This window comes from Tamandua tetradactyla, chromosome 5 (assembly GCF_023851605.1).
Source record: "Tamandua tetradactyla isolate mTamTet1 chromosome 5, mTamTet1.pri, whole genome shotgun sequence".
NCBI classification, from domain to species: domain Eukaryota; kingdom Metazoa; phylum Chordata; class Mammalia; order Pilosa; family Myrmecophagidae; genus Tamandua; species Tamandua tetradactyla.
Genome location: NC_135331.1, coordinates 169,732,193 through 169,759,491, shown reverse-complemented (window position 1 = coordinate 169,759,491; position 27,299 = coordinate 169,732,193). Strand labels below are relative to the sequence as shown.

Below are 27,299 nucleotides of genomic sequence, written 5' to 3'. Positions count from 1 at the left end.
TATAGCAATTCATTATCAATTTCACTGCCCGTTTTCTATTTCAAATCAACTGCTAACAGGCAAATAGGGCACATGTGGAGCAGCAGTATAAATGTTTGCACTAGTGTATCTGATTTTAAAGACTCAAAACTTCTTTATTATGGGAAATGCCAAGTGAACCTAAAGGTGATTCTAGCAATTGCATTCTTAAAGCAAGTGGACAAGGTCAATGTAAGCAGGTCCACTGCTAATTTATCCTTGTTTGGAATCTAATTTGTTAATTTTCTATTCGTTCTGTTTTAATCTCTGCATTTATTTGCTTCTTTCTTTACAAATTTATTTCTTTTCACTAAATATAAATTCTGATACAAGACCACTTTCACTGAAATTGCTCACCATGAAATGAGTTTCAGACTACTCTTACTACTCATTTCTCATTCCCAAATTTTTTATCTTTATATTTTTAGCTCCTCTGTATACCTAGGGTTTCTATGGTTAAGTTTTCAAACAGAATTTTTTTGTGTGTTAGTGGTAGTTGTTTTATATCTTTCATTTCCTGTTCTTTAAACAAAAGTCAACTACTTTATGTTTTCGGAAGCCCCCAAATCACGTGTGGGAATGCAAATAACAGACTTAAAGGTATCTCAAACTCAACTAGCTAAAATGATGATAAAATCTCTAATATTATCTTGCCTTTCAATGCAACTTTGTTGCATTTTACCTTTTTATTATTATTTTTTAGTGAGAAAAAACAGGCAAACAAAAGGGTGGGTACTAATATGATGAAAAGAAATATCTCTGACAAAGATGGAAATCATTAATTGTCAAAAGAGAATACTCAGTTTCATTTGCATGCTCACTGGATGTGAGCTAGTCAACCATGTATTCCAGCGTGAAGAAAAAAACAGGATTATAAAACATGTATGAAATGCTAAAGTTCACAACTTCATACCAAGCAATACCACTGTACAGGCAACACTGTCCACACCAAGTTGTTGTCTCAGACTGCACTGGTCCACCAAAACTCAACATCTGCTACATGTCCGAATTCATTGTACAAAGAAAGGTTAATTTGAGAGATGCAATATACTCTCTAGAAAAGTATGCACTATATCAGCAAGTGCTGATTTTATTTTTTTAAAAGGAAAACTGTCACATGTGGTGTTTAGAGTTAAAAATGAAGCCAATAGGTCAGGATTAAGGTAATTCAAAATACAGGGGTTAGGAAGACATTATCTGTATTCTAAAACTTTATCTACTCTTTGAGACCAAAGAAAAAAAGGTTTATTTTGTCCAGCACCTAAATTTTCTGTAGCACATAATCTAACTCAATCTGTCTGGACAGATCATTTAAACAATTCAAACACAGGGAGCCCAGAATAAGAACAAGAGTGTTTAATCTGGTATAGTTTAATGTAATGCCTGGCTACATCCCACAGTATATTAAGCAGATATCAAAAAGTACTGGCAGGTATGTATGAGTTTTTTCCTTTTATTTCTTTTTCTGGAGTGATGCAAATGTTCTAAGAAATGATTTTGATTGACAAATATACAACTATGTGATGATATTGTGAGTTACTGATTATATATCAAGAATGGAATATGTTAAGAATGTTTGTGTTTGTATGTTATTATGTTTAAATATATATATATGCAAAGTTCCTTGAGGGATAGGGGAGAAAATATGGAACTATTAAACTTTACCACCGGGAAAATCCTGCATAAGGATACTCAAAATCAATAGGCCAGGGAAGGCCACGGTGGCTGAGCAGGCAGGAATGCTTGCCTGCAATTCCAGAGGACCCGGGTTTGATTCCCGGTGCCTGTCCATGTAAAAAAACAAACAAAAAAAATCAATAGGCCAAGCCCTTGACCTTGAGGCTTGCTCTCATGAAGATTATATATGTAGCGGAGAAGCTTAGCCTACCTATAGGTATGCTTAAGAGTTACTTTCGCAGGACCTCTTTTGTTGCTCAGATGTAGCTTCTCTATCTCTGTTCTGGTTTGCTAGCTGTCGGAATGCAATATGCCAGAAATGGAATGGCTTTTAAAAAGGGGAATTTAATAAATTGCTAGTTTACAGTTCTAATGCCGAGAAAATGTCCTAATTAAAACAAGTCTATAGAAATGTCCACTCTAAGGCACCCAGGGGAAGATAATTTGGTTCAAGAAGGCTGATGAAGTTCAGGGTTTCTCTTTCAAATAAGAAGGCACATGGCAAACACAGTCAGGGCTTCTCTCTCAGCTGGAAGGGCACATGATAAACATGGTATCATCTGCTAGCTTTCTCTCCTGGCTTTCTGTTTCATGAAGCTCCCCAGGAGGCGTTTTCCTTCTTCATCTCCAAAGGTTGCTGGCTGGTGGACTCTCTGCTTCGTGGTACTGCAGCATTTTCGGTTCTCTCTCTCTCTCTGAATCTCTTCTTTTCTTCAAAATGTTTCCGTTTTTATAGGATTCCAATAAACTAATTAAGACCCAACCAAACAGGTGGAGACATGTCATCACCTAATCCAGTTTAACAGCCACTCTTGATTAAATCACATGTCCAGGAAGATGATCTGATTACAGTTTCACGCATACAATACTGAGCAGAGATTAGAAGAAACGGCTGCCTTTACAAAATGGGATGAGGATTAAAGCATGACTTTTCTAGGGTACATACATCATTTCAAACCAGCAATCTCTAAGCCCAACTCTGCAAGTAAAAATACACCCTCCTCTCTAAGTGGGACATGATATCTTGGGGTGAAAGTCTCCCTGGCAGCATGGAAGATGAGCCTGGCCGTGGCACTGAGGGATCAACAATGCCATCCTGACCAAAAGGGGGAAAAGAAGTTTAAAAATAAGGTATCAGTGGCTGAGAGAGTTCAAATAGTCAAGAGGCTACTCTGGACATCATTCTTAAGCAGCACCAGTTAGACACTGCTACCTATCAAAGCTTGCCAAACCCCAACCAAAACCATTCCTGCCAATCCTAAAGAACATCTAGGGCATTATATAAGATTCTACAAAAGTTCCAAGCTCTAGGGTAACTTTCCAGAAACCTATAACCTCCAGATGGGTCCCTGGACCAGATAAGTCCTGAAATGCAGAGAGGCCAGCCTCTCCAGAACATCAACTAGTTCTATCTCCCTATCCCATATTATCGATAGCCCCTTCCAACATGAAAAAGTTCAAATGGCCATAGCCCAAATATCTCTAAAGAGTGGGAGAAAAACTAAAGATGATAGTGGAGGTATACAGAGAAGGTAGGATTTAACAAGTGAGTATGACTGCTAAATCATTATATTGATATTTCTTTTAGTCTCTAATATCTTAGAGCAGCTAGAAGTAAAAACCTAAAATTGTGGAACTGTAACCCATACCAAACTCTGAAATCTGTTCTACAACTAATTGTTGTGCTGTGCTTTGAAATTCATTGTTTTTTTAATATATGTTACTTTTCACAAAAAAGAAAGAAAAAATTCGATTGTGATGATAAATGCACAGCTATATGATGATATTGTGAACCAATACGATGATATTGTACACTTTGGATGATCACAAGGTACATGAACATATAAGTCAATAAAAAATTTAAAAAGGAAAACAGTCACATCTCAAAAGGTACAACTGTAGCATGTCATTCATTAACCTTTTAATAAAAATAAAAAGGTTGTGAGAATTTTTACGATAGTGGACGTAGGGGATACAGAGGCTAGAGAAAAAGGATAAAAATCAGTCTAGTTCCCAAATATTTTTGCTCCCTTTAGACTCTATATTTCAGACCCAGGATTTTGAAATCTGCTTTGGCTGGCCTTAGACTGGTGACTTAGTACTCTAAATTCAGTTAAGAAAAATAACAAAGTACTGCATAAAAACAAGGGAGAGTCAGGATGGGATTAGCACACAGCATTAAATACTCTTGGGCCCCAGAGAAGCAGGGTTTCAGAGGTAGAGAGAAACAGGAATGACAGAACTGAGGATCAGCCTGGAGCTGTTGCCATGATTACTTACAAACTCTCCCAACAAGCTTTTTACCTGACACCAATTCTTGGTCTCATTTCTGTAAGACAGTCACATATAACCCTGAAGATTAAAAAAAAAAAAATGCTAAGAGATACACTTACTTATAGCTTCGAAAGTAAATCTTCCCATTCAGTGCAGTGAAGTGCAGAATGTATTCTAAACCAGCCAGGCGGATATTTGATACTCTGGGGCCTCTGAAGAAATCTAAAAGCACATATTAAGTTGTTAAAAACAAAACAGAAAAAAGAATGATACACTTTAAAAATTCAGTCCCAAAGAGCAGCATTCTTAATTCTGAATGTCTTTTCCCTCTAAGCCAAATGCTTAGCATAGAAGCACCTGATACTGATTATGCATATTAATTTTTTTACAAAAATGAAAACCTAGGCATGAGATTTTAATTGATATGCTAGGTTAAGATAGAAAATTTATATAAAACAGCTCTTCAAACTTTAACTATTAAAATAAAGCTAGTAACCAAAGCATCCAGCAAGCAAGAAAATTCTAACACAAAATTTCAATTATGTGGGCAAAGAGTAATAAACTTAATGAATTGTTAAAGCCAGAAAAGACTCTTTCACATCAGTGAGTAGGTTATTTCCTCACAATGCAGTAATCACACCACTGATAGCACATGAGATTTTAGATGATACAGAGACAGAGACAAATATCATTTACTTTGTATTACTTTATCATATATTGCTTTCCATTTATGGTAATGACATAAAGATCCCATTTAAAAAGCAGACTCAATTTAAAGAAAAATCTCCAGCAAATAGTGGTATGAACACTAAATAAGCTTGGCTAAAGTCATGAAGGTGGAACATGAATGAAAGAAGTCTGGAAAACAGAACTCCAAGGAGGCTAAATGGAAATACAAGAGTTACATTTAGCTAAGAAAACAGGTATGAATAAAAAGCATATCCAATAATAACCAAGCAAAACACACAAAAATACAAATTAAATTTTAAAAACAAAACAAAATTACAGTTTTTATTTTATTTTTTTGCATGGGCAGGCACTGGGAATTGAACCCGGGTCTCTGGCATGGCAGGCGAGAACTCTTGCTTGCTCAGCCATCGTGGCCTGCCCAAAATAATAGTTTAAAAAGTATATCCAACTTACTTAAGGAAGAACTATCCCAAGGCAGCAGATGTGGGAAACAGGAAATCCCATTCTAGTCCCAATCTTTAACCACCCAGGATTTTCCTTCTCACTTTCCATTAGCCCATAAAATGGGAACTATCTCCACGTGTATGTGTGTGTATATATATCCATACATATCTTTTGTTGTTTGCGTTTTCTTTCTCATGGTTAATGAGAAGGAAATCCCACCACTAGTATGTAAAAAAGCAGACACAAGTGTATGTGCCCACATATATGCCACTCTTCCCTATGTCACTAAACAAAAAACCTCAGGGGATTTTTATAAAACAAGTTTGTACTTTTTCAAGGCACTTTGATCTAAATATCATAATTAATGAAGAGCTTGCCCATATTTTGCTACATCTTGTCTTTTCTTGGATGATTAGGTTAAAGAAAGCCCCACTCCTCGTTGTGGTAGCATTACTGAAGTCAAAATCGTTCTAAGGATCAAGGCACGTGCATTTTCCAGTCTGCTCTGAAATAACTTTTATAATGCAAACTTTCTAGGAATGTGCACTTTTTCCATTAGCTTTTAAGAATTAAATGAAAGGAGGAATTTTTAAGATCAAAATACACACATGGGAAGATGTTTTTATCAGGTCAAATTTCCTAAGACTGAACGTAAAAGAACTTTAAGTCTGTACTCAGTAGTACTGAACTATAATCCCATTATGCGAACATTTTCCCTTAAACCCCAAACTGAAATGTCACTAAAGCTCACAAAGCATCAAGATAACACAAACTTATGAAGTAAAAAGGGTTGCAGGGTGGTGGCGGTGTACCTGATCTAACTGGCATAAATGGTAGTACTTAGCAACCCCAAAGCAAATAAGTCTAATAATAGATCTCTTCTGAGGTTAGAAAAGAACAAAGGACTGCTTACACAGGGATCCTGCTGGCAATAATTAGTTCATTATCAAATATGTACTAGAGCAACTATTACGCACAAAGCACTGGGCATTGGTCAATAGAAAGATAAATGACACACAACCCCTCTCTACCAAGGGCAGACTCTATTCTACAAAGAAACAAATACAAACTATAATTGAAGACAGCACATTAAAAAGAGCAGCAGAAACAAAGCACTCTGGAAGATCTGAGGAGAGAGATGTCATTTCTAGATAGGGAAGTCTTAATGGGACTGGCATTTGCACTACGTAGGATTTGATGGAAATGTAGGGAAAGCAAGCAGTCTTGGCAAAGGCAGATAAAATGGTGTACATAAACACATGAAGATAAACTTTAGAGTACATTTCAGAACAGTAAATGATTTTGTGTGACACAGAAATAAGGTATTTTATAGGTATGACAGAACTGAAGAAGTAGGCTGGAGCTAAATGAGGAATTTGGGCTTTATTTATAGATTCTAGGGAGCCACAGAGGATTTTGTGTGCTAACCTACGTAAAAGAAATAATTAAAATGCAGGGCAAGCAGGTATATGATGATACTGTGAACACTGATTTTACACTTTGGATAATTACATGGTATGTGAATATATATTCTGCATCAGTTAAAAAAAAAATGCAGTGCAAGAAAAATTGGGAGACAAATTAGGGAGAATATAACAGCCAATCAGACTGGAGAGAATGTGGCCAAAGTAGGATGATAAAGTAAGTAAGAGAAATGAAGTGATTAATTTAAAAAGCATTTAAGAAATAAGAGGATTCAGGGTTTAGGCAAGAATAAAATATGACTCCGATGTCTGAGAGTAAGAAATCACTACTTACAGAAAGAAGAATGGGATTGGAGCCTGGCTGAGAAAGTAAAAAAAGATTTAAAAATCAAGTTAATTCATGCTTTTTTCAAGTCCCAAAAGGAATATTCAAGTAAGAATGTCCTGAAAGCATCTGGAAGTCTAGATATGGATGACTAGAGAGTCATATGGCTGGAGAGTCATTACATAATGGTTATGGTAAAGAGGGCGGGCTTTGCAAAAAATGGCTAGCAGAAGAAAAGATGAATGTAAAGGGTTATTGAGTGTTATAGCAAAAGATTAGATACAATCTAAATGTTTATCAGTAGGGGACTGGTTGATTAAACCATAAGTATTTATACTATTAAGTATTTGATGGCTGTTAAAAGGAATGGAAACTCTCTATGTTATTTTGGAGTGATCTAAAAGACATAATTTAAGTGACAAAGCAAGATGGAAAAGAGTATGTATAGTAGACTACCACATAAGAAGGGAAGAATAGGAGACTTCCTGGAAGATGGCGGCTTAGTAAGACGCGCGGATCTTAGTTTCTTCTCCAGGACACCTACTAGGGGAGTAGAAACGATACAGAAAGCGCCCAAAGCCACAACAGAGATAAAAAAGACAGCGTACCCCATCCTGGAACGGCTGGCTGGCTGAGAGAAGCAGCTCGGGTGAGATCGCCGAGGCGCGCGGGCCTTACCGGGCGGGGTGGCAAGCGGCCGGAGTTACTCCCTTCCCCCTTCCCGGGCCGGCTGGGAGAATTGGAGAGGTGGTCCCCTGAAACCAAGGTGACTGGCGCCCACACCACGCGCAGCCCCCGGACCAACTGAGAGAATTGGATCGGAAACCCCCAGGCCGCGGAGAACGGTGACGGGTGGGGGAGGCCCCTTCCAAACCCGTGACTCCCGGGGAACGTGCACTCTCTCAGGCGGGCCGCTGCCGCTGGCGCCCTCCCGCCACGCTTGTTGCCCAGGGCCGACTAGGAAATTCGGACGGGCTCTTTCCCTGGCTGCGGCGACCAGCAACCCTCCCTGCGTTCGGACCCCGGGCCAGCGAACCCCCAGGACGGCGAGAGTTTTCCAAAGTTTAAGGTCCCACAACACCTTTTACTGGTGGGACCCGCAGACAAACGTGTGCCACGAGCGCCACCTACTGGGCAGGATAAGAAAAACAGAACCCAGAGATTTCACAGAAAAATATTACAACCTCGCTGGGTCCAACACCAAGAGAAATCTGAATAAATGCCCAGACGCCAGCAGCAGAAGATAACTGTCCACGCTCAAAAGATTGAGAATATGGCTCAGTCAAAGGAACAAACCAATAGCTCAAATGAGACACAAGAGCTGAGACAACTAATGCTGAATATACGAACAGAAATGGAAAACCTCTTCAAAAATGAAATCGATAAATTGAGGGAGGACATGAAGAGGACATGGGCTGAACATAAAGAATAGAAAAACTGAAAAAACAAATCGCAGAACTTATGGAAGTGAAGGATAAAGTAGCAAACATAGAAAAAATAATGGATAGCTACAATGATAGATTTAAAGAGACAGAAGATAGAATTAGTGACTTGGAGGATGGAACATCTGAATTCCAAAAAGAAACAGAAACTATAGGGAAAAGAATGGAAAAATTTGAACAGGGTATCAGGGAACTCAAGGACAATATGAACCGCACAAATATACGTGTTGTGGGTGTCCCAGAAGGAGAAGAGAAGGGAAAAGGAGGAGAAAAACTAATGGAAGAAATTATCACTGAAAATTTCCCAACTCTTATGAAAGACCTAAAATTACAGATCCAAGAAGTGCAGCGCACCCCAAAGAGATTAGACCCAAATAGGCGTTCTCCAAGACACTTACTAGTTAGAATGTCAGAGGTCAAAGAGAAAGAGAAGATCTTGAAAGCAGCAAGAGAAAAACAATCCATTACATACAAGGGAAACCCAATAAGACTTTGTGTAGATTTCTCAGCAGAAACCATGGAAGCTAGAAGACAGTGGGATGATATATTTAAAATACTAAAAGAGAAAAACTGCCAACCAAGACTCCTATATCCAGCAAAATTATCCTTCAAAAATGAGGGAGAAATTAAAACATTCTCAGACAAAAAGTCACTGAAAGAATTTGTGACCAAGAGACCAGCTCTGCAAGAAATACTAAAGGGAGCACTAGAGTCAGATACAAAAAGACAGAAGAGAGAGATATGGAAAAGAGTGTAGAAAGAAGGAAAATCAGATATGATATATATAATACAAAAGGCAAAATGGTAGAGGAAAATATTATCCAAACAGTAATAATACTAAATGTCAATGGACTGAATTCCCCAATCAAAAGACATAGATTGGCAGAATGGATTAAAAAACAGGATCCTTCTATATGCTGTCTACAGGAAACACATCTTAGACCCAAAGATAAACATAGGTTGAAAGTGAAAGGTTGGGAAAAGATATTTCATGCAAATAACAACCAGAAAAGAGCAGGAGTGGCTATACTAATATCCAACAAATTAGACTTCAAATGTAAAACAGTTAAAAGAGACAAAGAAGGACACTATATACTAATAAAAGGAACAATTAAACAAGAAGACATAACAATCATAAATATTTACGCACCGAATCAGAATGCCCCAAAATACGTGAGGAATATACTGCAAACACTGAAAAGGGAAATAGACTCATATACCATAATAGTTGGAGACTTCAACTCACCACTCTCATCAAGGGACAGAACATCTAGACAGAGGATCAACAAAGAAATAGAGAATCTGAATATTACTATAAATGAACTAGACTTAATAGACATTTATAGGACATTACATCCCACAACAGCAGGATACACCTTTTTCTCAAGTGCTCATGGATCATTCTCAAAGATAGACCATATGCTGGGTCACAAAGCAAGTCTTAACAAATTTAAAAAGATTGAAATCTTACACAACACTTTCGCGGACCATAAAGGAATGATGTTGGAAATCAATAATAGGCAGAGTGCCAGAAAATTCACAAATACGTGGAGGCTCAACAACACACTCCTAAACAACGACTGGGTCAAAGAAGAAATTGCAAGAGAAATTAGCAAATACCTCGAGGCGAATGAAAATGAAAACACAACATATCAAAACTTATGGGACGCAGCAAAGGCAGTGCTAAGAGGGAAATTTATTGCTCTAAATGCCTATATCAGAAAAGAAGAAAAGGCAAAAATTCAGGAATTAACTATCCATTTGGAAGAACTGGAGAAAGAACAGCAAGCTAACCCCAAAGCAAGCAAAAGGAAAGAAATAACAAAGATTAGAGCACAAATAAATGAAATTGAAAACATGAAAACAATAGAGAAAATCAATAAGGCCAGAAGTTGGTTCTATGAGAAAATCAATAAGATTGATGGGCCCTTAGCAAGATTGACAAAAAGAAGAAGAGAGAGGATGCAAATAAATAAGATCAGAAATGGAAGAGGAGACATAACTACTGACCTCACAGAAATAAAGGAGGTAATAACAGGATACTATGAACAACTTTACGCTAATAAATACAACAATTTAGAGGAAATGGACGGGTTCCTGGAAAGACATGAACAACCAACTTTGACTCAAGAAGACATAGATGACCTCAACAAACCAATCACAAGTAAAGAAATTGAATCAGTCATTCAAAAGCTTCCTAAAAAGAAAAGTCCAGGACCAGATGGCTTCACATGTGAATTCTACCAAACGTTCCAGAAAGAATTAGTACCAATTCTCTTCAAACTCTTCAAAAAAATCGAAGTGGAGGGAAAACTACCTAATTCATTCTATGAAGCCAACATCACCCTCATACCAAAACCAGGCAAAGATATTACAAAAAAAGAAAACTACAGACCAATCTCTCTAATGAATACAGATGCAAAAATCCTCAATAAAATTCTAGCAAATCGTATCCAACAACACATTAAAAGAATTATACATCATGACCAAGTAGGATTCATCCCAGGTATGCAAGGATAGTTCAACATAAGAAAATCAATTCATGTAATACACCATATCAACAAATCAAAGCAGAAAAATCACATGATCATCTCAATTGATGCAGAGAAGGCATTCGACAAGATTCAACATCCTTTCCTGTTGAAAACACTTCAAAAGATAGGAATACAAGGGAACTTCCTTAAAATGATAGAGGGAATATATGAAAAACCCACAGCTAATATCATCCTCAATGGGGAAAAATTGAAAACTTTCCCCCTAAGATCAGGAACAAGACAAGGATGTCCACTATCACCACTATTATTCAACATTGTGTTGGAGGTTCTAGCCAGAGCAATTAGACAAGAAAAAGAAATACAAGGCATCAAAATTGGAAAGGAAGAAGTAAAACTATCACTGTTTGCAGACGATATGATACTATACGTCAAAAACCCGGAAAAATCCACAACAAAACTACTAGAGCTAATAAATGAGTACAGCAAAGTAGCAGGTTACAAGATCAACATTCAAAAATCTGTAGCATTTCTATATACTAGTAATGAACAAGCTGAGGGGGAAATCAAGAAACGAATCCCATTTACAATTGCAACTAAAAGAATAAAATACCTAGGAATAAATTTAACTAAAGAGACAAAAAACCTATATAAAGAAAACTACAAAAAACTGCTAAAAGAAATCACAGAAGACCTAAATAGATGGAAGGGCATACCGTGTTCATGGATTGGAAGACTAAATATAGTTAAGATGTCAATCCTACCTAAATTGATTTACAGATTCAATGCAATACCAATCAAAATCCCAACAACTTATTTTTCAGAAATAGAAAAACCAATAAGCAAATTGATCTGGAAGGGCAGGGTGCCCCGAATTGCTAAAAACATCTTGAGGAAAAAAAACGAAGCTGGAGGTCTCGCGCTGCCTGACTTTAAGGCATATTATGAAGCCACAGTGGTCAAAACAGCATGGTATTGGCATAAAGATAGATATATCGACCAATGGAATCGAATAGAGTGCTCAGATATAGACCCTCTCATCTATGGACATTTGATCTTTGATAAGGCAGTCAAGCCAACTCACCTGGGACAGAGCAGTCTCTTCAATAAATGGTGCCTAGAGAACTGGATATCCATATGCAAAAGAATGAAAGAAGACCCATGTCTCACACCCTATACAAAAGTTAACTCAAAATGGATCAAAGATCTAAACATTAGGTCTAAGACCATAAAACAGTTAGAGGAAAATGTTGGGAGATATCTTATGGATCTTACAACTGGAGGCGGTTTTATGGACCTTAAACCTAAAGCAAGAGCACTGAAGAAGGAAATAAATAAATGGGAACTCCTCAAAATTAAACACTTTTGTGCATCAAAGAACTTCATCAAGAAAGTAGAAAGACAGCCTTCACAATGGGAGACAATATTTGGAAATGACATATCAGATAAAGGTCTAGTATCCAGAATTTATAAAGAGATTGTTCATCTCAACAACAAAAAGACAGCCAACCCAATTACAAAATGGGAAAAAGACTTGAACAGACACCTCTCAGAAGAGGAAATACAAATGGCCAGAAGGCACATGAAGAGATGCTCAATGTCCCTGGCCATTAGAGAAATGCAAATCAAAACCACAATGAGATATCATCTCACACCCACCAGAATGGCCATTATCAACAAAACAGAAAATGACAAGTGCTGGAGAGGATGCGGAGAAAGAGGCACACTTATCCACTGTTGGTGGGAATGTCAAAGGGTGCAACCACTGTGGAAGGCAGTTTGGCGGTTCCTCAAAAAGCTGAATATAGAATTGCCATACGACCCAGCAATACCATTGCTGGGAATCTACTCAAAGGACTTAAGGGCAAAGACACAAACGGACATTTGCACACCAATGTTTATAGCAGCATTATTTACAATTGCAAAGAGATGGAAACAGCCAAAATCTCCATCAACAGAAGAGTGGCTAAACAAACTGTGGTATATACATACGATGGAATATTATGCAGCTTTAAGACAAGATAAACTTATGAACCATGTAATAACATGGATGGACCTAGAGAATATTATGCTGAGTGAATCCAGCCAAAAACTAAAGGACAAATACTGTATGGTCCCACTGATGTGAACGGACATTCGAGAATAAACTTGAAATATGTCATTGGTAACAGAGTTCAGCAGGAGTTAGAAACAGGGTAAGACAATGAGTAATTGAAGCTGAAGGGATACAGACTGTGCAACAGGACTAGATACAAAAACTCAAAAATGGACAGCACAATAATACCTAATTGTAAAGTAATCATGTTAAAACACTGAATGAAGCTGCATCTGAGCTATAGGTTTTTGTTTTGTTTTGTTTTGTTTTGTTTTGATTTTACTATTATTACTTTTATTTTTTTCTCTATATTAACATTCTATATCTTTTTCGATTATGTTGCTAGTTCTTCTAAACCAATGCAAATGTACTAAGAAATGATGATCATGCATCTATGTGATGATGTTAAGAATTAATGATTGCATGTGTAGAATGGTATGATCTCTAAATGTTGGGTTAATTTCTTTTTTTCCGTTAATTAAAAAAAAAAAAAAAGAGAAGGGATAATTGGAGATGAAGGGATACAGACTGTACAACGGGACTGGATATAAAAACTCAGAAATGGACAGCACAATACTACCCAATTGTAATGCAATTATGTTAAAACACTGAATGAAGCTGCATGTGAGGTATAGGTTTTTTGTTTTTGTTTTTTTTTGTTTTTTTTCTTTCTATTATTGTTTTAATTCTTATTCTGTTGTCTTTTTATTTCTTTTTCTAAATCGATGCAAATGTACTAAGAAATGATGAATATGCAACTATGTGATGTTATTAAGAATTACTGATTGTACATGTAGATTGGAATGATTTCTAATTGTTTTGTTAATTCTTTTTTTAATTAATAAAAAAAAAAAAAAGAAGGGAAGAATATAAGTTATGTATTCTGCTAACCTATAAACAAATAAACCAAAAAAATGTTTAGTAAAGATTAAAGGTTTTCTGTGAAAAGAAGGGAAGAGTGTAAGGCACAGGGACAGTAGTACTTATTTTATAGATTTGACTTTGGAAACATTATTTTACATCAGTATAAAACAAAATTAAATTTTAAAAAGTAATCTCCCCCCCAAATATCATTTACAATAGCATCAAAAACCATAAAATACCCAAGAATAAATCTAGCAAAAGATGTCTAAAACTTCTACACTGAAAACTACACAACACTAATAAGAGAAATTTAAAAAGATGTAATAGAGAGATTCACTATATTCCTGCATTAGAAGACTCAGTATTATTAAGAAGGTAATCTTAATTAATCTCTAGATTAAATGCAATCCAAACAAAGATTCCACTCAGTGGGATTTCTGGTGGAACCTGACAAACTAATTCTAAAATGTACATGAAAAGAAAATCACCTAGAAAGAAAATTTTTAAAAGAACAAAGAGAATTCATCTCACTTGATTTCAATATTCACTATAAAGTTAACATTAATTGAGACAGTTTGGTATTAGTGAAAAGAGACATGTAGAGAAATGGAACAGAATACAGGCCTGTACATATATGATCAGCTCATTTTCCACAACAGTGCCACAGCAATTCAATGAGGAAAGAAAATTCTTTCCAACAAAAAGTGCTAGAACAACTGGATATCCAAACGGAGGAAAAGTGAACATTGACCCTTACATCTCACATCATATATAAAAACCAACTCTAAATGGATCATGAAATCTAAATCATAAAACTTCTAGAAGAAAATAAAAGAGAAAAATCTTTGTAATGTGGATAGGCAAAGTTTTCTCAGAGAAAACATAACAGGCACACATTTTTTTTAGAGAATAAAATATATATCCAAAAAAAAAAAGTGTCACGTTCACCCCCCCTCCCCACTGCTCCTCTCTCTGTCTCTACTGTGACATTCTCCTAAAACCCTTATCTGACTGGAATAAGAAAAAAAAAACAACTACATCATAAATATTAAAAACTTTTGTTCTTTAAAAAACATTGTTAAAGCAAAAAGGTCAGCCATAGACTGGGATAAAACATTCACAGATGATATATAAGGTGAAATACTTGGTTTATACGCACATGCACACACACACACACAGAGGCACATACATATTTATATTTATATAAGGTAAATAACACTTATCACTTAATAAGAAGACAACCCAATTAAAAAGAAGTTGGAATAAACACTTCGTCAAAGATATATGAAAGGTCAATAAGCCCATGAAAAGATATTCAACATAGTAGTCATGAAAATATGCAAATTAAAACAACTGTGAGAATTGCTAAGATTAAAAAGTATTGACAAGAATATGGAACACACAACAAAGAATATGGAACAAATGGAACTCTCACAAACTGCAGTGATAATGGTAGAGCCACTTTGGAAAACAGCTTGCCAATGTCTTAAAAAGCTAAATATATACTATTTAAATGACCCAACCATTCTATTCTTACATATTTACCCAAAAGAAATGAAAACATATGTCTTCACAAAACTACTCTGAATATATGTATACAGCCGCTTTATCTGTTATCAAACTAAATGTTCATCAATAGATGAAGCATAAACAAATGGTGGAGTATCTATACAATGGAATACCGCTCAGCAATTATAGCACTGAACTACTGATATATGAAACAACATGGATGAATCTCAAAATAATTATACTGGTCAAAACAGCGTGGCACTGGCATAAACATAGATAAATTGACGAATGGAACTGAATAGTGTTCAGATATATACATGCTCTCATCTATGGACAACTGATCTTTGATAAGGAGGTCAAACCAATTGACTTGAGACAGAACAGCCTTTTTAATAAATGGTACTTGGAGAACTGGATATCCATATGCAAACCAATCAAAGAGGATTCATATCTTACACCTTATAAAAAATTTAATGCAAAATGAATTATGGACCTAAACATTAGAGCTAAGACGGTAAAACTTTTAGAAGATAATGTAAGGAAATATCTTATAAAACATGTAACAGGAGGCGGTTTCCTAGATCTTACACCTAAGCATGAGCATTGAAGAAAGAAATAGATAAATGGGAACTCCTCAAAATTAAATACCTTTGTGCATCAAAGAACTTTGACAAGACAGTGAAAGGGCAGCCTAAACAATGGGAGACAATATTTGGAAACCACGTATCACATAAGGGTTTAGTATCCAGAATATATAAAGAGAGCCTTCAACTCAACAACAAAAAGACAAACAACCCAATTTAAAAATGGGCAAAAGACATGAGCAAACATCTTCTTCTTCTGGAGGAAAATATAAATGGCTAAAAGGCACATGAAAAGATGCTCAACTGGCTATTAGGGAGATAAAAATCAAAACCATGATGAGAAATCATCTCATATTCACCAGAATGGCCATTATCAAAAAACCAGAAAAAGACAAGTGCTGGAGAGGTTGTGGAGAAACAGGCACACTTATCCACTATTGATGGGAACGTAAGACAATATAACCACTGTGGAAGGTAGTTTGGCAGTTCCTCAGGACAAGAAGTATAGAACTGCCATATGATCCAGCAATCCCATTGCTAGGTATCTATTCAGAGGACGTGAGGGCAAGGACACAAATGCCAATGTTTATAGCAGCATTATCTAAATAGCCAAGACATGGAAACAGCCCAAATGTCCATCAATGGATGATTGGCTAAACAAGTTGTGGTATACATATATATGATGGAACATACGCAGCTGCAAGACAGAATAAAGTCATGAAGCATGTGACAACGTGGATGGACTTTGAAGACATTATGCTGAGTGAAATTAGCCAGAAACAAAAGACAAATACTGTATGGTCTCACTGATAGGAACTAATATTAATGAGTGAACTTTGAGAATTGAAGTTAAGAACACAGGTTATCAGGAAATAGAAATAGGGTAGAGATTGGGCAATTGATGTTGAAGGAATACCGATTGTGCAACAGGACTGATTATAAAGATTCAGAAATGGACAGCACAATACTACCTGATTGTACCACAATAATATAAGTACACTGAATGAGCTGAATGTGAGTATGACAGAGGGAGAAGGACTGGGGGCACATATGAAACTCAGAAGGAAAGACAGATGATAAAGACCAATGGGATAATTTAGGAATGCCTAGAGTGACAATGATGGTGATTACATGTACAAATAAAAATGTTTTTGCATGAGGAAGAACAAAGGAATGTCAGTATTGCAGGGTGTTGAATATAGATGGTATATGGGTAAAAGTACAACGAATATAAGCTAGGGTCTATAGGCAACAGTAACACTGCAATATGCTTCCACTGAATGTAACAAAGGCATTATGCCAAAACTAAATGTCAATGGGGGTGGGGGTGGGGATGGGGATGGGATTGGGAAAGGAGTATAGATTCTTTGTGGAAGAAAAGGAAGGAAATGTGTTCAAGACAAGAGTATGACAATGTAATGTGTATACACTTAAGCTGGATCGTATGACGTGTGAATAAAACTGTCTAAAAATGAGAGACAAGTCGTACAGAAAATGTGGAGAAAGAGATGTACCTATTCACTGTTGGTAGGGAAATGAGAGGTGCAGCCCCTTGGAGGGCAGTGTGATGGTTCCACAGGAGGCTAGGGGTAAGTCTGCCATAATAATAATAAGATAATAATAATAATAATAATAAGCGAAATAGGTACCTTGCACAAAAACACAAGTTAAGGAAGTCAACTTTTCTTTCTGGCCAATTACAAAACAAAGGAACTTCTTAGAAGGAAGAAAGTCCTTGATACATGTTTCTTTCCCTAATGTATTTCATTCATTTGAACACATGATATGAACCATTATGACTTTGAAGTTATCCTTCTTCATATTTATATTGAAAACTCAATTTGCCTTTGTATCCTCCAATCTCATTCCAATCCTTTTCTACCTTTCTTTGTTTGGTCCCCAGATTCCTTCTGGTTTCACGCCCTGCCCTCATCACTCCATTATGTGGTCATTCCTGCCATCTAGTGGAAGCAGAAGATAAGGTTTTCATAAAAACCACTAAATGAAAGCAAACAAAAGCCCGCTCTGTTATAACGTTATAAATACCTTGCTTCAATGACAATTAATAATTATATGAAGGGACTAAGGAGGAAATCTGGCCAATGATGTATATAAGTAACAGAAATCACAGCTGAAAGTGTGGTGTGTATATTGGGATGTATAATACTAAGAGAAACAAATGCTGGTCATTTTCTTTCAGGTATACATTTTTTTTTATTCACGGAAAATATAGTTACGAACAAAAGAACAAAGATTCTGCAAGGAGTATGCTCACCAGAGGCATTATGGGCCACAAAGGTGGAAAACCTCAGGCTCTGTAGGCTTTGGATTTCGATTCTGACTCACCTACTTACTACCACTTATCTAAATCTTCTGAGCCTCTCTTTTCCCATCTGTGAAACAGGTTTAGAACGATAATACTGATGCTGTTTCTTTTTTCAATCTATTGTTAATTATTAAGAGAAATGAGAAGTTCTGAAAATTGTAACGCTGACAATAAAACCATAAATAATTCCAATAAAGAAAAATGAAAAAGTGATTTAAAGCAACTTTTGTGCATCAGAGGAGATCATCAAGAAAGTGAAAAGGCACCCTACAGAACAGGAGAAAATGTTTGGAAATCATAAATCTGAATAAGGGTTTAATCCATAGAATATATAAAGTATTCCTGTAACTCAACAATAAAAAGAAAAACAATCCAATTTAAAAAATGACCAGGAGGCAAAAAGAAATAAAGTTGTGAGACATGTAACTAGATGAATGAATCTTAACAGCTGTTTGTTGAACGAAACGTTAGGAACAAAAGACAAATATTATCATGCCTCAATCATATGGACTAACTATAAACTTGGTGAACTGAAATTGAGAGCATGAATTACCAGGTTGAGGCTTATTGTAAAGGGTTCGAGATTATAAGCTCTTACAGCAGTAACACAGATTTAGAAAGTATAACTCTTAATTCTAAATTGTGAGATACGGAGCAACATGTATATAACAGGGTCTTACCCAGAAACTTCGGGTACTCTCGTAACACCTAAGACTCAGAGTTAGAGCTCTGAAGCTATGAAAGTCAGCAGTACTCCAAACAGGCATCGTTCAAAAAGTTGAAAAAGTGATCAGACATTGAGTAAAGAAATGAATGACGCTGATCTGGATAGGACTAAGGTATATCAGGATACAGGGTAAAGGATGATATCGTCCATATTTTAAAACTTCAACTTCTGTGTGAGACTAAAGTTTATTTAAACTATAGAGTTTATTTGGTGCAAAATTTATATTTTGGGAAGTGCATTCCCTAATTTAACTTATATTGTCAGTGTAGTTGAACACCATAAGATCATGGAATCTTGAATTAGGGCATGAGATTTTGTTGGTTTGTCCAGGTTAGGGTGATGCCCTGATAAATTCCAGAGTGATATGGACAATGAAAAAAGAAATATTTGCAAAGTCCCCTGGGAGAAATGGGGAGAAAGGGGGAAATATTCAACTTCCTCATTTGAAGAATCTCTGAAATTCTTGCAAGCAATAGGGACAACCAAATCAATAGGCCGAGCCCTCGATCTTGGGGATCGCCCCTATGAAACTTAACTCCTGCAAAGGATAGGCTGAGCCTACTTAAAATTATGCCTAAGTCACCCCCAGAGAACCTCTTCTGTTGCTCAGATGTGGCCTCTCTCTCTAAGCCAACACAGAAAGTGAACTCACTGCCCTCCCCCTCTATGTGGGACATGACTCCCAGTGGTGTAAATCTCCCTATCAACGTGGGACAGAAATCCTAGAATGAACTGGGACTTAATACCAACAGACTGAGAAAAGCTTCTCAACCGAAAGGGGGATGAGAGAAATGAGACAAAATAAAGTGTCAATGGCTGACAGATTTCAAACAGAGTCAGAGATCATCCTGGAAGTTATTCTTATGCATTAAATAGATACCACCTTTTTAGTTAAGGTGCAACAGAGAGGCTGGAGGGAACTGCCTGAAAATGTAGAGTTGTGTTCCAGTACCATGTTTCTTGAAGATGATTGCGTAATGATATAGCTTTTGCAATGTGACTGTGTGATTGTGAAAACCTTGGTTCTTATGCTTCTTTAATCTACCTTATGGACAGATGAGTAAAACATATGGATTAAAAATAAATAATAGGGGGAACAAATGTTAAAATAAGTTTAGTAGATTGAAATGATCAATGAAAGGGAGGCATACGGTATGTATGAATTTTTTGTTTTCTTTTTATTTCTTTTTCTGAATCGATGCAAATGTTCTAACAAATGATCACGATGATGAATATACCAGCTATGTGATGGAAAAAAGAATGTTCACATTGAAAAAAACAAACTAAATTTTTATATGCTAAAAAAGAATGAAACTACAGAGCTTTTTTAGTTTTAAAATGTTTATTTTTCTCACAAATATGGTGAATTCTAGGAGCACTTTTGTATTGGCATGAAATTAATAAAAGTAATAACTCAACCCTTTAAATTCTTTAAAAACTTTAAATTCTTCATTGCTTCATTTTTTTAACCCATGACATAACTAATCTTCATTTTATGCTTTTAGTTCCTTTTGGGATTAGTTGGAAGTTTTTTTTTTTTATTGTATAAAATAATTTTGGTTATCTGGTTGGCACAGACATATATCTCCAATTTTATATATATATATACATATTTCTTTTATAATAACTATATTATTTTGAATAACTCAAATTATGCTTTTGTTCCAATTATAAGAATAATAGATGAGATTCAGACTGTAAAGAATGAAGTATATTAAAACTACAATGTCCCCATGGAAAAAAATAAATAAATAAAATAAATTTAGTAGATTGAAATGCTAGTGATCAATGAAAGGGAGAGGTAAGAGGTATGGTATGAATAAATTTTTTTCTGTTTTCTTTTTATGTCTTTTTCTGAATTGATGAAAATGTTCTAAGAAATTATCATGATGATGAATATACAACTATGTGATGATATTGTGAGTTATTGATTATATAATAAGAATGGAATGATTATATGGTAAGAATGTATGTGGTTGTTTCATAAATTTAAAAAAAGTCATATATATACACTATGGAATATTATTCGGCAGTAAAAAGGAATGATGTCCTGAAACACACGACAACATGGATAAGCCTTGAGGCTATTATGTTAAGTGAAATAAGTCAGACACAAAAGGATAAAAACTGTATGATTTCACTGATATTAACTAATTATAACATGTAAACTCATAGACATAAAATATGGAATATAGGTTACCAGAATATAGAAATGGGCTAACAAATGGGGAGTAGTTGCTTAGTATGTGCAGAATGTTTAAATAGCTTGAACATAAAACACTTGAAAATAGAAGTGACAAGAGTGTGTTATTGTGAGAATAATTAACTGCACTGAATGGCCTATTAGTGTGGTGGAAAGGGGAAGTTTAGAGTCATAATGTCACCAGAAGGAAAGGTGGAGGTAAAAGATGGGAATATATGGCACAGTGAATCCTGCGGTATACAATGCATATGATTAAATGTACACATATAAAAAAATTCTTTCATGAACTAGAACAAATGTATGACACTTTTAGGATTTACTAATTGAGGGGTTTATGGGAAAAAATGAACTATTGCAAACCATGTAACTGTAGTTAATAGTATTATTTTAATACTCTTTCATCAACAGTAACAAATATATCAATACTATCAATAATAGGGGGAAATAAGCGATATGGGAGGATGTGGGTTTTATTTTTCTCTCTCTCGAGTAATGAAAATGTTCTAAAATTGATCATGGGGTTGTATGCACAATTATGTGATGATACTGTAAGTCAGTTATTGTATACTTCGGATGGTTCATATGGTGTATGAATACATCTCGGGAGAACTGAAAAAAAAAAAAAAGGAATAGCATAAGCTTGTAAGAATGTGCAAGAAAACTTCAATAGAATAAATTACCTAAACTTGAAAATGCTGCTGATCATAAGAAGGGCCTCATGGCAGTTAGAAAGGAGATGAAAAGGGAATGACTACTGCTTGGAGAATACAGAATACATAAAGGAAAGGCTGAACTTCCAAACTTCATCTTCTCTGTCAATGAGGCATCCAAACAGGAAAGAGGAAAAAAGAAACAAAAGATCCAGAAGAAGTTTGTTTTTCTTAAATTAAAAACCAAAACCTGGATGCTTTAAATCTCTTTTGGAAAAGTTAATTACTTTCCAAAGTTATAAAAGAGTAAAGAAATGTGATCACAGAATACTAAGAAACAGTAACCTTTGAAAAAGCATGGCAAATGATAACATCATTTTTTCACAAAAGGGAGAAAAAGTGGATTAAAGATTGGTAAGTTTAAAATCAATCCCAGACAAAGGCAATAACTCTACAATTGATTCTGAGAAGGTGGCTTGTGAACATATAGAAAAGAATGCAGTAATCACTAGGAACCAGCACAGTTCAAAGTATAAAGTATCTATACAATAACCTCCAAAGTTTGTGGTGATAGTGGTCAAAACAGCATGGTACTGGCACAAAGACAGCAATATTGACCAATGGAATCAAATTAAGAGTTTGACCAAATCTATGGTCAATTGATCTTTGACAAGGCCCCCAAATCCACTGAACTGGGACAGAATAGTCTTTTCAGTAAGTGGGCATGGGAGAACTGAATATCAACAGCCAAAAGAATTAAAGAGGACACTTAACTTACACCCTATAAAAAAATTAACTCAAAGTGGATCAAAGACCTAAATACAAGAACCAGTACTATAAAGTTCCTAGAAGAAAACGTAAGGCAATATCTTCAAGACCTAGTATTAGGAGGTAGCTTTCTAAACTTCACACCCAAAGCACAAGCAATGAAAGAAAAAAGATAAATGGGAACTGCTCTAAATCAAATGTTTCTGTGCCTCAAGAGTGTCAAAAAAGGTAGAGGTAGAAAATATTTGGAAATCATCTATCAGATAAAGGTTTGATATCCTGTATACATAAAGAAATCATACAATTCAAAAATAACAAAAAACAAACAACCCAGTTATAAAATGGCCTAAAGATACGAACGGACATTTTTCCAAAGAGCAAAAAAAAATACATGAAGAGATGCTCATTTTCATTAGTTATAAGGGAAATGCAGATCAAGACTACAATGAGATATTACCTCACCCTTATAAGAATGTCTGCTATTAAATAAACAGGAAACTACAAATATTGGAGAGGATGTGGAGAAACTGGAACACTTATGCACTGCTGGTTGGAACACATAATGGTACAGTCACCATGGAAGACAGTTTGGTGGTTCCTTAGAAAACAAAATACTGAACTGCCTACAACCTGGCAATGGCACTACTCAGTATATATACAGAAAGGCAGAAAGCAATGACACAAACAGACGTCTGCACACTGAAGTTCATAGCAGCATTATTCAAAATTGCCAAAAGGATGGAAACAATCCAAGTGCCTAACAACAGACAAGTAGATAAGCAAAATGTAGTATATACACACAATGGAATATTATGCAGCAAGACAAAATGAGATCCTGAAGCATATGACAACATGAATCCTGAGGACACAATGCTGAGTGAAATAAGCCAGACGCAAAAGGATAGATACTGTATGATTTCACTGTTATGACCTTGGTAAAGGTAAACCCAGAGGGACCTAGAGATACACAGAAGCTAGAGATGGGTAAATGGTTAGCTAATGAGGCTGAACTTAAATGTAAGGGAATGGATAGAAGTAAAGGCAGTTCATTAGTGGGTCTATATGTAATACTGCCATATTAAAGGTGAATATGATTGAAAAGGATTATATAGAACCATGTATCACACCAATCAACACTATAAATAGAAGTTAGAGTGAACTACTTCATAAGTAAGACTCCTGTACAAAGAGTAAATAGAGGGGTATAAGGGGAAAACTGTTTTACACTATGGTCTATATTTAACAGGAAGACATCAACAGTACCATTGCAATACCAGGGGTAAATAATTGAGGGGAAGGACAAGGGTCAAGGGGAGGTCTGGATTTTCTATTTGGTGAGGATGTGTTCATCCATTATTTTTCTCTTTGGATCAATGAAAATTATCTTAAATTGAGATTGCTGATGATTGAGAACTAAGTAAGGGTAACGGTGAGACATGAAATGTTGACTGTGGACATTATACATGATGCATTCTCATGGAAGGAGGTGGCTGAAGGACACACTGACTGAGAAGTAGAATGGTGAACTGTGGTATATACATGTGATGAAATATTCTGGGGTCACAGAACGGAATGAAATTGTGAGGCATGCAATGAAGTAAATGAACCTTGGGGACATTATGTGGTGCAAAAGAAGCCAGAAACAAAATAACAAATATTGTGTGTCTCTTTTAGAAAATACTTATAAGAAAATCAGGGCCTAGATTCTAAGTTCTTATAGCAGTTGCTCTTAGCCTGGAGCTGTAAATGTTATTTCTAGATATTGAGATGCTATGCTACAAATGTATAACCTGGTATCTCCCTGGAAATTTGGCTACCTATGTGATACCTAAGTCAGCACTGCTACATAAAACAACGATTAAAGAAATGAAAACAGAGATCAGGCTTCAGTTAGAGATAAGTACAAAGCTGATCAGATTGGGACTAAGATAATTCAGAATATGGGGCAAAGTTGACATTGTTGGTATTTTAGAACTTCACCAATCATACCAGACCAAAGGAAGAAAGAGAGGTTTATGTTGTTCAAAACTTAAATTTTCTGTAGCCCATAATCTAACTCAACATTTCTGGATAGCTCATTTAAACAACCCAAACACATAGAGCCCAGAATAAGAATGAGGGGTTATAATTCTATACACCTTAATGGAACACTTGGATATATCCCAGAGCAGATAATTAAAAGTATTGGCAAAGTCCCTTTGAGAGGCAGGAGAAAAAATACGGAAGTATTAAGCTTTACCCCCAGGGAAACCCCTGATAGGGTCTCAAACATAAAGGACTCCCAAGTCATTTGACCAAGCACTTGATCTTGAGGCCTGCTCTTGTGAAGCTAATTTCTACAGCAGAGAAGCTAAGTCTATCTATAGTTATGCCTAAGAGTTACTTCTAGAAAAACTCTTTTGTTGCTCAGATATGGCCTCTTTCTCTCTAAGCGCAATGTTGCAAGTAATATCTTTACCTATCCCCTTACATGGGACATGATATTCAGGGGTGAAAGTCTCCCTGGTGAAGTGGGACATGACTCCCATGGATGAGCTTGGCTCTGGCACCATGGGATCAACAATCTTCCTGACCAAAAGAGGGAAAAGAAATTTAACAAAATAAGGTATCAGTACCTGAGAATGACAGATGGAGTAGGCCTGGGGGCACAAATGAAATCAGAAGGAAAGACAATAAAGACTGAGATGGTATAATCTAGGAATGCTTAGAGTATATAATGACAGTGACTACATGTGCAAATTTAAAAACGTTTCTGTATGAAGAAGAACAAAGGAATGTCAATAGTGCAGGGTGTTGAAAATAGATGGCAATTAACATTTTAAAACTTTAACATATGTGTGAGACAAGCAAAAAATGTTTATTTGGTACAAAATTTATATTTTGACTAGTGCATTTCCTAATATAACTTATGTGGACAGCTTAATCAAATACCATAGTACTTGGAACCTTGTGTAGGGCATGAGATTTTGTAGGTTTGTACAGAGTGATGCCCAGATAAATCCCAGAGTGAATTGAACAGTGAATAGGGAAGTATTTACAGAGTCTCATAGGAGGAATGGTGAGAAAGGGGGAAAATTCAACTTCCCCAAGTGGAGAATTCTTGATATTCTCACAGGCAGTGGGGACAGCCAAAGCAATAGGATGAGCCTCCAATCTTGGGGTTTGTTCATATGAAACTTAATCCTGCAAAGGATAAGCTAAGCCTACTTAAAGTTAGTTAGGCCTAAGAGTCACCCCCAAGAGAATCTCTTCTGTTGCTCAGATGTGGCCTCTCTCTCGGCCGACACAGCAAGCGAACTCACTGCCCTCCCCCTCTCTACGTGGGACATGACTCCCAGGAGTGTGGACCTTCCTGGCAACGCGGAACAGAAATCCTAGAATGAGCTGGAACTCAGCATCAAGGGATTGAGAAAATCTTCTTGACAAAAGAGGGAAGAGCAAAATGAGACAAAATAAAGTGTCAGTGGCTGAGAGATTTCAAACAGAGTCTAGAGGTTATCCTGGAGGCTATTCTTACACATTAAATAGATATCACCTGTTTAGTTAAGGTGTCATGGAGAGGCTGGAGGGAACTGCCTGAAAATGTGGAGTTCTGCTCCAGTGACCATGTTTTTTTAAGATAACTGTATGATGATATGGCTGTCGCAGTGTGACCGTATGGTTGTGAGAGCCTTGTGTCTGATGCTCCTTTTGTCTACCTTATCGACGGACAAGTAAAACATATGGATTAAAAATAAATAAATCATAAATAATAGGGGGAACAAATGTTAAAATAAATTGACTAGATTGAAATGTTGGTGATCGGTGGAGAGGTAAGGAGTATGCTATGTATGATATTTTTTCTGTTTTCTTTTTATTGCTTTTTCTGAATTGATGCAGATGTTCTAAGAAATGATCATGATGATGAATATACAACTATGTGATGATAGTGTGAGCTACTGATTATATAACAAGAATGGAATGATCATATGATAAGAATGCTTGTGTGTGTGTGTGGTTATGTACCATAAATAAAAAATATATAAATGAAAAAAAAACTAAAATGCGAAGAGAAAAAAATAAGGAATCAGTGGCTAAGAGAGCTCAGAGCTGAGAGGCTATTCTAGAGGCTACTCTTATTTATGCAAGCTTCAACTGGATATTACTAATTATTAGGGTTTACCAAACCCCAATCAAAACCATTCCTGTCAACCCTAAAGAACACCTAGGGTTTTATCTGAGATTCTACAAAAGTTTCACGCACTAAGATTACCTTCTAGAAACCTACAACCTCTAGATAGGTTCATAGGCCAGATAAATCCTGAAATCCAGAAGGGCCAGCCCCTCCAAGAACATCAACTAATTCAATTCCCCTATCCCATATTACTGACGCCCCTTTCCCATAAGAAAAAGTAGAATGGGCACAGCCCAAATACCCCTAGAGATTGGGAGAAGGATCAAAGGAGAAGGAGGAGTCATAACAGAGAAGACAGCATTTAACAAATGACTTATGACTGCTGAAACATTATATTGATATTTCTTTCATTCTCCAGTGTCTTAGAACAGCTAGAAGGAAAAACCTAAGATTGTGGAACTGTTAACCCAACCAAACTCTGAAATCTGTTTTATAACTACTTGCTACAATGTCGTTGAAATTTATTGTTTTGTAATATATGTTACTATTTCACAATAAAAAATGTTAATAATAATAATAATAATAAAAGTTTGTGATGAGAATGGAGCAATATATGTCAAGTACCCAGTACATGCCGGCACTTACACTGATGATGATGAAATAGAAGAACTGG

The 27,299-nt window shown here is 36.0% G+C and overlaps 1 protein-coding gene across 6 annotated transcripts in view; it reads right to left on the bottom strand.

Moving 5' to 3' along the window:
* RPF2 (ribosome production factor 2 homolog) overlaps positions 1-27,299 on the bottom strand; it is a 64,818-nt gene that overhangs the window by 18,484 nt on the left and 19,035 nt on the right. For all 6 annotated transcript variants that reach the window (XM_077162668.1, XM_077162663.1, XM_077162664.1 and 3 more), the window contains one exon: positions 4,089-4,191. In XM_077162668.1, the coding sequence (XP_077018783.1) occupies positions 4,089-4,191 (103 nt within the window). The remainder of the gene's footprint in view (positions 1-4,088; positions 4,192-27,299) is intronic.